The following is a 12702-nucleotide window of genomic DNA, read 5'->3' on the forward strand; positions in this document are numbered from 1 at the left end:
TCGGGCCGGGCGGAGGGGGCGCTGTGGGCGGAGGTCGGGCCGGGCGGAGGGGGCGCTGTGAGCGGAGGTCGGGCGCTGTGGGCGGAGGGGGCGCTGTGGGCGGAGGTCGGGCCGGGCGGAGGGGGCGCTGTGGGCGGAGGTCGGGCCGGGCGGAGGGGGCGCTGTGGGCGGAGGGGGCGCTGTGGGCGGAGGGGGCGCTGTGAGCGGAGGTCGGGCCGGGCGGAGGGGGCGCTGTGGGCGGAGGTCGGGCCGGGCGGGGGGGCGCTGTGGGCAGAGGTCGGGCCGGGCGGAGGGGGCGCTGTGGGCGGAGGCCGCAGTTTGGCGGCTCCGGGAAGATGGCGGCGGAGGGCGGCGGGAAGGAGCTGAATGATATCAAGTCTCAGTTCCGGACCCGGGAGGGAGCCTATCAGCTGCTCAGTCTGTCCGAGTACAGCCGCCCCAACCGGGTGCCGCTCAGCGCCGCCCAGGGCACCAACCCGGTCCGGGTGTCGCTGGTCAACGTCCGCGAGCCCAGCGCCGGCGGGCAGCGCATCTGCTTCAATGTGGGCCGCGAGCTTTACCTCTACCTGTACCGGGGGCCGCGCAAGGTGAGGCCGGGGTCAGGGGGCGGGGACAAGGGGCTGAGGGGCGGGGGTCAGGGGGCAGAGCGTCAGGAGGCAGAGGGGTGGTAGTCAGGGGAGCAGGGTCTGCGGGTAGAGGGGCGGGGTTCAGGGGGCAGAGAGCTGGGGTCAGGGGGTGTGGGGGTCAGGGGAGCGGGGTCTAGGAGCTGGGGTCAGGGGGTGTGGGGGTCAGGGGAGCGGGGTCTAGGGGCGGGAGTCAGGGGGCAGAGCGGTCAGGGGAGCAGGGTAGAGGGGCAGAGGGGTGGGGGGTCAGGGGAGCGGGGTCTGCGGGCAGAGGGGTGGGGGGTCAGGGGAGTGGGGTCTGCGGGTAGAGGGGCGGGGGGTCAGGGGGCAGAGAGCCAGGGTCGGGATAGGGCCAGGCGGTAGGGGACCGGGGTTAAGAGTTTAGTATGCTTAATGGGGTCACAGGTTGAATTCAGGTTCATGTTGGGGTCAGGAGTTGAAGTCAGGGGATCAAGTTCAGGTGGCTGGTCAAAGGTTGCGTTCAGGTACAGGGAGGACAAAGGTTGGGTTCAGATACATGGAGGTCAACGGTTGGGTTCAGGTAGCAGGAGGTGAGCGGTTGTTGGGCCTCGGGGCAGGGCAGACGGTCGAGCTCCAGGGCAAAGAAATTAGTAGATTCTGAATATCAATCTGGGCAGTCAGAGCAGTGAGGTCTGTCTGTATTTGTAAAGTTGTTTGTGTCTCAAAGCGGAATTACTCTGAGTTATCAAGAGGACTGGCCACTGTATTTACAAATTGAACTCCATGAAAGGCTGCACTGACCCCACCAAACACTCTCAGGACAGGTACAGCACGGAGTTAGATACAGAGTAAAGCTCCACTACACTATCCTGCTATACTATCCCCATTAAACACTCCCAGGATAGATACAGCACGGGGTTAGATACAGAGTATCAAACCCCATGCTGTACCTATCCTGGGAGTGTTTGATGGGGACAGTGTAGAGGGAGCTTTACTCTTTATCGAACCGTGTGCTGTACCTGTCCTGGGAGTGTTTGATGGGGACAGTGTAGAGGGAGCTTTACTCTGTATCTAACCCCGTGCTGTACCTGTCCTGGGAGTGTTTGATGGGGAGAGGGTAGAGGGAGCTTTACTCTGTATCTAACCCCGTGCTGAACCTGTCCTGGGAGTGTTTGATGGGGACAGTGTAGAGGGAGCTTTTCTCTGTTTCTGACCCAGTGCTGTACCTACCTTGGGAGTGTTTGATGGGGACAGTGTCGCGGGAGCTTTACTCTGTTTCTGACCCAGTGCTGTACCTGTCCTGGGAGTGTTTGATGGGGACAGTGTAGAGGGAGCTTTACTCTTTATCGAACCCTGTGCTGTACCTGTCCTGGGAGTGTTTGATGGGGACAGTGTAGAGGGAGCTTTACTCTGTATCTAACCCCCTGCTCTACCTGTCATGGGAGTGTTTAATGGGGACAGTGTAGAGGGAGCTTTACACTGTATCTATCCCCGTGCTGTACCTGTTCTGGAAGTGTTTGTTGGAAACAGTATAGAGGGAGCTTTACTCTGTGTCTAACCCTGTGATGTACCTGTCCTGGGAATGTTTGATGGGGACAGTGTAGAGGGAGCTTTTCTCTGTTTCTGACCCAGTGCTGTACCTGTCCTGGGAGTGTTTGATGGGGACAGTGTAGAGGGAGCTTTACTCTGTATCTAACCCCGTGCTGTACCTACCTTGGGAGTGTTTGATGGGGACAGTGTCGCGGGAGCTTTACTCTGTTTCTGACCCAGTGCTGTACCTGTCCTGGAGTGTTTGATGGGGACAGTGTAGAGGGAGCTTTACTCTGTTTCTAACCCCGTGCTCTACCTGTCATGGGAGTCTTTAATGAGGACAGTGTAGAGGGAGCTTTACTCTGTATCTATCCCCGTGCTGTACCTGTTCTGGAAGTGTTTGTTGGAAACAGCATAGAGGGAGATTTACTCTGTTATAAACCCCGTGCTGTACCTGTCCTGGGAATGTTTGATTGATTTTATTTATTGATTTTATCTATTGTCACGTGCACCGAGGTACAATGAAAATTATTGTTCTGCGTACAGTCTAGACAGATCATTCCATACATAAATACACAATGTAAATACATAGACACAGGCAGCGGGTGAAGCATACAGGAGCGTAGTACTACTCAGTAGACAAGATGTGTGAAGAGATCAGTTATTTCACAAGAGAGTAATTTAGGAGTCTGGTAACTGCAGGGAAAAAGCTGATTTTGAATCTGTTCCTGCATCTTCTCACACTTTTGTATCTCCTGCCCAATGGAAGATATTGGAAGAGAGAATAACCCGGGTGGGAGGGCTTTTTGATTATGCTGCCCGCTTTTCCAAGGTAGCGGGAGGTGTAGACAGAGTCAATGGATGGGAGGCAGGTTTGTGTGATGGACTGGGCTGTGTTCATGACTCTCTGGAGTTTCATGCTGTCCTGGGCTGAGCAGTTGCCATACCAGGCTGTGATGCAGCCAGATAGGATGCTTTTCGATAGTGCATCTGTAAAAATTGGAAAGTGTCAATGTGGACATGCCGAATTTCCTTAGTTTCCTGAGGAAGTATAGGCACTGTTATGCTTTCTTGACCAGCTCCTTAGTTTTTCTGACATTGAGGGAGAGATTGTTGTTGTTACACCATGCCACGAGGTTCTCCATCTCCCTTCTGTATTCTGACTCATCGCTGTTCGAGATCCGACCGCCTACGGTCGTGTCATCAGTAAACTTGTAGATGGAGTTGGAGCCGAATTTTGCCACACAGGTGTGTGTACAGGAAGAAAAGTAGGGGACTAAGCACACAGTCTTGCGGGGCCCTGATTTTAAGGACTATCATAGAGGAGGCGATGATATTTATCCTTACTGATTGTGGTCTATGGGCCAGGAATTTGAGGAGCCAGTTGCAGAGGGAGGCGCCAAATCCAATGTTTTTGAATTTGGATATGAGCTTGGCAATGAAATGAAAATCGCTTATTGTCACATGTAGGCTTCAAATGAAGTTACTGTGAAAAGCCCCTAGTTGCCACATTCTGGTGCCTGTTTGGGGAGGCTGGTACGGGAATTGACCCCGCACTGCTGACCTTGTTCTGCTTCATAAGCCAGCTGTTTAGCGCATTGTGCTAAACTAGCCCCATCAAACACTCCCAGGACAGGTACAGCACGGGGTTAGATACAGAGCAAAGCTCCCTCCACGCTGTCCCCATCAAACACTCCCAGGACAGGTACAGCACAGGGTTAGATACAGAGTAAAGCTCCCTCTCCACTGTCCCCATCAAACACTCCCAGGACAGGTACAGCATGGGGTTAGATACAGAGTAAAGCTCCCTCTACACTGTCCTCATCAAACACTCCCAGGACAGGTACAGCATGGGGTTAGATACAGAGTAAAGCTCCCTCTACAATGTCCCCATCAAACACGCCCAGGACAGGTACAGCATGGGGTTAGATACAGAGTAAAGCTCCCTCTACACAGTCCCCTGTGTAGAGGGAGCTTTACTGTGTATCTAACCCCATGCTTCACCTGCCCCCTGTTTGATGGGACAGTGTAGAGGGAGCTTTACTCTGTATCTAACCCTGTGCTGTACCTGTCCTGGGAGTGTTTGATGGGGACAGTGTAGAGGGAGCTTTACTCTGTATCTGACCCGGTACTGTACCTGTCCCGAGACTGTTTGATGGGGACAGTGTAGAGGCGGCTGACTGGAGTGACTAAAATAATTCTTCATGAGAGGGAGGGTAATAATCTCTGGAACATTTCGGACAAAAACAAGAACTGTCTCCCCTCTTCAGATAGTGAATCCTTCGGATCATCTTGAGTACTTGGGAAATCAGGGAATGTGGATTGGGTGGGAATGTGGATTGGGTGGGAATGTGGAGTTGAGGTTCAAGTTGATCCTATTGGTCCTACTCCCCCTGTTAACTTGTGAGTCTGTGTTACTGGTTTGGTATTGAATTGAAAACTATGGACGGCCTAACTAAGCAATGCCAGCTCTTGCTCCAATATCATACGGTGATGAGCCTAGGGCAATGGCCAGCTTCTGTTGTTGTTTCCCTGACATGTTGTGCCAGGATTTTAGAAGGCAAACAAATGTGTTGGGTTACTCACGCACACACCGTCTTGTTTGCAGTCACAGTTTTGTCACCATGGTGGGAGTTGGGCTATTGGCCTGACAGGAGTTATAAAATGTTGTTGGTTTTCCTGCCTGGGGTGCTGACACCCCCAAGCTTGGATCTTGACTAACAATTGCGCCTTTTGTACTCTCCGTAGGCGGCAGATTTGAGTAAGCCCATCGACAAGCGTATCTACAAAGGGACGCAGCCCACCTGCCATGATTTTAACCAGTTCACCGCCACGCCCGACAGTGTCTCGCTCGTGATCGGCTTCTCGGCCGGCCAAGTCCAGTATCTGGATCCAATCAAGAAAGAGACCAGCAAACTGTTCAATGAAGAGGTAACTGTGTTCGCCCCCAAGTACGCATCGCACCTTTGAGGCTTGGCTGTGGCTTCAAGAGTCCCTTTGTAACCCAGAGGGGCAGAGGTTCCCATGGCCCCTCTGAGAATGGCCCAAGTCTGCTACCCCTTGCTCTTGCGGTGTAGCTTAAGAGTTCATCCATCACCCCGGTCGAAAGTCCCCTCCATTTTATACCCTCGCTTTCAAACCTCCCCGTGGCCTTACACCATCTCTATCATTCTTTAATACACTCCCAAGATCTCTGCCCTCCTTACACTCTGACCTCCTGTGCAACCCCTATTTGAATCCCTCCGCCATTGGTACCTCTGCTGCAGTCCTAAGCTCTGGAATTAATTTCCTGAATCTGTCATTATCTGAGCCATTTCTGGAGGCCTATCCCTTCGAGCGGGCTTTCGGACATCTGCCCCAGCATGCCGTTAGGTGTCTCGGTGTGACATTGTGTGGCTGACACTCCTGTGAAAGTGCCTTATGGAGCTTTGCTGTGTTAAAGGCACCACCTCCGTACAAGCGGCTTTTGACCTTCCGGATACCCGAGTCTGCCAGCAAGCGCACTGGTTCAATTCACCTTTCGGCTTTGGGTATTCGCCTCCCGTCATCTTTTCCCTGGGGACGAACGGGAAAGGGGAGCAACTGGGAGATGGTCAGTGCTCTTTCGTGGGATGTGGGCTGTCTTAACATTGAATTTGTGCCGCAATAGAAGGCAGACTTCAAATTGGTAACTCAGCACAGCCGTCTCGAGTTGGGGAGGGATTAGGGAAATATTGCACTCGTATATAAAGCAGTTCACTCTGGGTGTCTGGGAGGAACCGGGAGAGTCTGTGACTGTGGATTGCTGTCTTCGAAATCAACCTGTTTTAAGGTGCAGGATAGCTTCAGATTCATTCTTCCTCAGCATACAATTATTGGAATTAACTAACGTCTCCGGCTAGGCCAACATTTATTGCCCACCCGAATTGCCTTTTAAAATAACTGACTTCCTACTGAATGCACCCAACAGAATAAGTGGCACTTGGGATCCCAGACGGCTACCCGGGCCAGCTGTTCACGCATCCCAAACCTAAGTTTTATTTTTTCAATCTTGGAGGTGTGCAGCATGTATTCAAGCCCTCCACACCTATCGCCTCGACCTGGGTTCGATCCCGGCCCCGGGTCACTGTCTGTCTGGAGTTTGCACATTCTCCCCATGTCTGTATGGGTTTCACCCCCACAAAGGTGTGCAGGCTAGGTGGATTGGCCACCCCAAATTGCCCCTTAATTAGGAAAAAAAAAATGAAAAATTTATTAAAAATACGATTCTCTGCAGAGGTTTAAAGGTCTTTTGTTCCTCTTTGCTGCAGAGATTTATCGACAAGACCAAGGTGACCTGCTTGAAATGGATGCCAGAGTCCGAGTGCCTCTTCCTTGTCGCCCACACCAGTGGCAACCTCTACCTCTACAATGTGGAGCACCCATGTGGCACCACCGCCCCCCACTATCAGCCACTGAAACAGGGGCCTGGCTTCGCCGTGTACACCTGCAAAAGCAAGTCGAGCCGCAATCCGCTACTCAAATGGTCGGTTGGCGAGGGCGCCCTCCACGAGTTCGCCTTCGCCCCTGATGGCAAACACGTGGCGTGTGCCAGTCAAGACGGCAGCCTGAGGGTCTTCCACTTCGACTCGATGGAGCTGTACGGCGCCATGAAGAGCTACTTTGGGGGCCTCCTGTGCGTGTGCTGGAGCCCGGACGGCAGGTACATTGTGACTGGGGGCGAGGACGACCTGGTGACGGTCTGGTCCTTCTGGGACTGCCGGGTCATCGCTCGGGGCCACGGCCACAAGTCCTGGGTCAGCGTGGTAGCCTTTGACCCTTACACAAGCAGCGTCGATGACGGGGAGCAGCCAGAGTTCAGCGGCAGCGACGAGGACTTTCAGGAGCATGCCCCGTTTGGCCGCAATCGAACCAACAGCACTTTATCCAGACTCTCCAAGCACAATTCGACGGACGGCCGGGCAACAAACGTGACTTACCGGTTTGGCTCCGTGGGGCAGGACACCCAGTTCTGCCTGTGGGATTTGACGGAAGACATTCTGTTCCCCCATCAGCCCCTCTCACGAGCTCGGACGCACACAAATGTGGTGAACACAGCTGTCCCCGGCTCCCTGAGCTGTGGAAGCCACTCTGGTGGCCTGGCGCTGGAAGCCAACCTGACCAACTCCATCCCGCACTCGCTGTCCCGGTCAAACAGCCTTCCACACCCGGCCGTTACGAACGCCAACAGCAAGGCCCACGCGACGGACGGGGGCGGATCCTTCAGCATCAGCAAGTTTGCGACACTGACACTCCACGAGCGCAAAGATAAAAGTGCAGAGAAGGACCACAAACGGAACCACAGCATCGGGCACATCATCAGCAAGAGCAACGACAAGCTCAACCTGGTCACGAGAAACAAACTCGATTCAGCAAAGACTTTGGGGACCACTTTGTGTCCCCGCATGGACGAGGTGCCCTTGCTGGAGCCTCTGGTCTGTAAAAAGATTGCACACGAGAGACTAACGGTGTTGATATTCTTGGAGGACTGCATAGTCACTGCTTGCCAAGAAGGCTTCATTTGCACATGGGCAAGGCCAGGTAAAGTGGTGAGTATGGGAGGGATGGAGAGGGGCCAGAGTCAGTCTCTCTGTGACCTCCTGCAGCCTCCCAACCCTCCAGAGATCTCTGTGCTCCCCAACTCCTGGCCTCCTGTACAGCCCCCGGTTTTAATCGCTCCGCCGTTGGCAGCCGTGACTTCAGCCGTGACCCTAAAGTCTGGAATCCCTTCCCTAACCCCGTCTGCCTCTTTACCTCTCATTCCTTCGAAGACTGCTTTTCAAACCCCACCCCTTCGGCCAACCCATCTAAGTATCTCCTCGTGAAGCTCTGTGTTTGGTGAAATGCCTCGGGACATTATAGAAATGAAGTTGTTAGTCGGTTGGCAATGAACCGCTACAAAGTCTTGTTGGCGAAGAGCTGGAGAACATTTTAAATGTACTGGACACCCGCAGAACAAATACCAAATGTTCTTGATCTTTGTACCTGTAAAATGCTGATTTCTCCACCCTCCAACAAGTTTTCTGCATCCCGGCCTTTCCAAGCCCCCCCCCCCCCCCAATTTTTCTTTGCTCCACTGTTGCTAGCCATTCCTTCTCCGGAATTCACTCTTCAACCTCTCCAATCCTTTTTAAAACCATTAAAAGTCACCCCCGTGACCAAGACTTTGATTCCCTGTCCATTTATCTATTCTGTCAGGTGATCCTCCTGTGAAATACCCCAGGGGCATTTTGCTCCACATGAGGAGCCACCCAAGTGTTGCTGTGCATCTCTTGAGAACCTACAGCAACAGCTCTGCAGAGTGATGAGGCAACTCTCTCCCCACAGGCCGTGGGGTTTTGAACTTCCAACAACTTGTATTTCCACAGCGCCTTTAACATAATAAAGGAGCATCATGTGGCGCAATTTGACATCCAGCCACTTGAGGCGATGTGAGGGCAGGTGGCTGAAAGCTTGGTCAGAGGCGCAGGTTTTAAGGAGCATCCTGGAGGAAGGAGGAGAGGTTTCCCAGAGCGTAGGGCCCAGGCGGCTGTTGACATGGCCGATTAAAATCGGGGACGCTGAAGAAACCACAATTAGATGAGCGGAGGCAGGTGGGGCTGGCGGAGATTACAGAAGCGAGGAGAAGCGAGCCAGACAGGGGATTGGAATGCAAGACTGAGAATTTTAAAATCGAGGCATTTCTTGAACCGGAGCCAACCACCAGGGAATATATATGGATCTTGGCCACTGTGAGGAAGGGGGAGAGGGTAGATGAGGTTATTTTGCCAGTCTTTATTTGTACTGTTAACTCATGGCTGTGCTGTGTGTCACATTAAATCGATTGTACCCTATTCCTTGCTGCGTGCTTGCTCAGCGATGCTGTTCTTTGCAACGTTCCCCTCCTTCCCCAGAGGCATTCCCCTTTTCTGGGTATAGTTCGATGATTCCAGTCTGAGGAACAGCCTCTTGAGCCTTCAGGAAGATATGCACCTAACTCCATATGCCTACCTTTCCCCGATATTCCTTAATATCATTGGTTAGCAGGGCAGCACAGCGGCGCAGTGGTTAGCATTGCTGCCTCACGGCGCTGAGGTCCCAGGTTCGATCACGTCTCTGGGTCACTGTCTGTGTGGGTCCTCCCCGTGTTTGCGAGGGTTTCGTCATCACAACCCAAAAATGTTCAGGATAGGCGGATTGGCCACGCTAAATTGCCCCTTAATTGGAAAAAAATAATTGGGTACTCTAAATTTATTTTTAAAATATCGTTGGTTAGCGAAAACTCTTATCAATCTTATTTAAACTTTGCATAAATTACAGTGGTTAGCACTGCTGCCTCACAGCGCCAGGGACCCGGGTTCGATTCTGGGCTTGGGTGACTGTGGAGTTTGCATGTTCTCCCCGTGTGTGCGTGGGTTTCCTCCGGGTGCTCCGGTTTCCTCCCACAGTCCAAAGAAGTGCAGGTTAGGTGGATTGACCACGCTAAATTGCCTCTTAATTGGAATTTGTTTTTTAAAAAAGCAATAAATACTCGCCTGGCCAATGAAGTGACATCACGTGAATAAATTCCAGTCACCCTTGACTCCCCAACTTGGGGAGTAGTATATCTCGTCTACTTGACCAATTCGTCTTGATAGATTGAAAATTTTTAGCAAATTATTTCTTATTCTTATCAATTCTGGGGAATACCATCCTCTCATGTAATCTGCCTTCATGATTTAACCTTTCGAATCCAGGTATTAGTCTCGTAAATCTAGGCGGCACTCCCTCTAAGGCCAATATATTCTTTCACAATACTCCATGTGTCTTCCGTCTTAGTGTACTTCAGCTGTGGTCATTTTTCTGAGGGCCATGGTGGGGTTTGAACCTGTGGCTCCAAAGCAGGAGCCTGGGTCTCTGAATTATTAGTTTGTGCTATTACCACTATAGAATCTTCTGTTCAGTAGCGTGAGGCAGCAGTGCTAACCACTGTGCCACCGTGCTGCCCTGAGAGTATTTATTGCGATACCTAATTGCCCTTGAGAACAGGGGCTGGTTTAGCACAGGGCTAAATGGCTGGCTTTTAAAGCAGGCCAGCAGCACGGTTCAATTCCTGTACCAGCCTCCGCGAACAGGCGCCGGAATGTGGCGACTAGGGGCTTTTCACGTTACTTCGTTTGAAGCCTACTTGTGTCAGTATGCGATTTTCATTTCATTTCAGAATCCCTACAGTACAGAAGGAGGCCATTTGGCCCATCAACAGTACCAAGAGCACCCCACCTAGCCCCAATCCCCACCCCATCCCCATAACCCCAACTATCCTGCAGATTCCTGGACACTAAGGGCAATTTATCACGGCCAATCCACTGAATCTGCACATCTTTGGACTGTGGGAGGAAACCGGAGCACCCGGACAAACCCATGCAGACATGGGAGAATGTGCAAACTCCACACAGAGAGTGAATTGAACCTGGGTCCCTGGTGCTATGAGGCAGCAGTGCTAACCACTGAGCAGCCCTGTGTCTCCCCTTCAATGCAATTGAGTGGTGGTACAGACTTGAGTGACTGAACCAACTTAACTTTCCTTTTGTGATTCCTCGCTTTAATAGTCCCTGAGGGGTTTCGGTGATTATTGAATCATACAACACAGAAGGTCATTTGTCTCATTCTGTCTGTGCTGGATCTTTTTTTTTAATTTAGAGGATCCAATTCTTTTTTGTTTTCCAATTAAGAGGCAATTTTACATGGCCAATCCACCTACCCTGCACAGCTTTTATGGTTTGCAGGGGTGGGACCCACATAGACACGGGGAGACTGTGCAAACTCCACATGGTCAGTGACCCGTGGCTGGGATCGAATCCGGGCCCTCGGTGCAGTGAGGCAGCTGTGCTAACCATTGTGCCACCGTGCCGTCCCTGTGCTGCATCTCTGACAAAGCTTTCCTTTGGGCAACACGGCAGCATTGTGGTTAGCACAGTTGCTTCACAGCACCCAGGGTCCCAGGTTCGATTCTCTGCTGGGTCACTGTCTGTGCGGAGTCTGCACGTTCTCCGTGTCTGCGTGGGTTTCCTCCGGGTGCTCCGGTTTCCTCCCACAGTCCAAAGACGTGCAGGTTAGGTGGATTGGCCATGCTAAATTGCCCTTAGTGTCCAAAAATGTTAGGAGGGGTGATTGGGTTATGGGGATAGGGTGGAAGTGAGGGCTTAAGTGGGTCAGTGCAGACTCGATGGGCCTAATGGCCTCCTTCTGTACTGTATGTTCTAGCTATCCAATTCATCCGACTCCTCTGCTCTTTCCCAATTACACCCTGGCTCGGGTGTTACGGCTGTGGCCCCTTTCTTAACCAGTATGTCGTGATAACCTGTTGCGTATTTTCTGTTCACAGGGTCTGCTGTCGGCACAGAATCAAGCAAATTCGCCCAGTGGGACCGTGGTGTAGCTGGCGTCTGAGGCAAAACGTACTTTCTGCTGCCTGGGCACTGCCAGTACCCTGGCACTCGCCCGTTGATTGTCGGAGCTGCTGGTGCAATGACGCTCCCAGTTCTGGGACAAGCAATCCCGAAACTGCCACCCATCACTGGTGGAAGAAAATAAACTTCTTTATTTATTAATAGTTTGAAACTAAATCCCTCGGTGGAGCCCGAACCTCAAATCACTTCTAATTTATGTAACTGTACAGTCTAAATGTAACCCAGCGAGCAATGTGGGGAGCTTTATCAGTGTCTTACTCCAGATAGATTATTATATATTGTGTACATAGACAAAGAAACTAATTAAGGGCAGAGCAATCAGTGTAATTCTCATCACAGTATTGGGTACGAGCAAAGAGCAATATAAATCCCACAAGTGTCAGAGGTAGCATTTGGTCAAGAACCAGGCCCAATTTTTTGGAATTGTTCATCTCCAAACTGGAAGAGGAATTTGAGGCCTTGGTGGAACAATATATCTGCTGCTGTTTGCAGAGTGGGCAAGTGGAGGGTTGCCATTGTTTTAATTTGCACTTAATTGAGTTGTTCTACCGAAAACTGAGCTACGGTGCACTACACTTGGTGGTATTAGCTCTGGCCATAAATATTGTCTATGCTGTGATTTGCAAATGATAACAAATGACTGGTTTCCCCTTTATTAAAATATTTAAAATATGTTTCTAACACGGTGGGGGTTGCTTTTCTTGACTTGTTCTATCCTGGCCAAGGGGGGGGGGGGGGGGAAGCAAGGTTTGAACGTCCGTGAGCTGTAGGAGGCGGTGCACCCTGGAGACAGCGCCACGGTGAGGAGAAAATCTCTTCGCTCGATTAGGCTGTGACTCTTCGAGATTCTCTACTCCAGACGGCGGTGGATGCTCCTTCGGCAAGGCTGAGATCGCTTGATTTTGGGGGCTGAAGGACTCAAGAGATGGGGCAATGATGTGGGAAGAGGAGTTTGAGGCAGAAATTGAGCCACAATCTTATTAAATGGCAGAGGAGGTTTCAGGGGGCCAAATGGTGCCCTCTTACATCTTAATGCCTCCATTTTAAATGCCTGGCCACCTTATTTATCTGACCCTCTTAGCCTGCAGGGGGTGCCACCAGCCGCATTTTGCCGACTCTACCAATCCATGGGCAATTTCTAC

At 51.8% G+C, this 12702-nt stretch overlaps 1 protein-coding gene across 3 annotated transcripts; it reads left to right on the forward strand.

The window, feature by feature from the left end:
• The first annotated feature begins 316 nt into the window (after positions 1 to 316).
• On the forward strand, positions 317 to 12241 carry LOC119957884 (WD repeat-containing protein 20-like). 3 transcript variants are annotated; one of them, XM_038786059.1, is made up of 4 exons: positions 317 to 587; positions 4863 to 5045; positions 6404 to 7681; positions 11476 to 12241. In XM_038786059.1, the coding sequence occupies exons 1-4, from the start codon at positions 336 to 338 to the stop codon at positions 11527 to 11529; spliced, it is 1767 nt and encodes a 588-aa protein (XP_038641987.1). In that variant the 5' UTR covers positions 317 to 335; the 3' UTR covers positions 11530 to 12241. The 3 variants fall into 3 exon arrangements, with proteins under 3 accessions (XP_038641987.1, XP_038641986.1, XP_038641988.1); XM_038786058.1 differs by having other exon boundaries at positions 6404 to 7673; XM_038786060.1 differs by lacking the exon at positions 6404 to 7681.
• Positions 12242 to 12702: the final 461 nt, after the last annotated feature.

The sequence above is a fragment of the Scyliorhinus canicula genome, chromosome 27 (assembly GCF_902713615.1).
Source record: "Scyliorhinus canicula chromosome 27, sScyCan1.1, whole genome shotgun sequence".
NCBI classification, from domain to species: domain Eukaryota; kingdom Metazoa; phylum Chordata; class Chondrichthyes; order Carcharhiniformes; family Scyliorhinidae; genus Scyliorhinus; species Scyliorhinus canicula.

Excerpts from the sequence above, each read along its gene's own strand:
- LOC119957884 (XM_038786058.1), top strand. The coding sequence starts at position 336 with ATGGCGGCGGAGGGCGGCGGGAAGGAGCTGAATGATATCAAGTCTCAG. Across the intron at positions 588-4,862 it reads TGTACCGGGGGCCGCGCAAG|GCGGCAGATTTGAGTAAGCC; the intron begins GTGAGGCCGGGG and ends TACTCTCCGTAG. Across the intron at positions 7,674-11,475 it reads TTGCACATGGGCAAGGCCAG|GGTCTGCTGTCGGCACAGAA; the intron begins GTAAAGTGGTGA and ends TTCTGTTCACAG.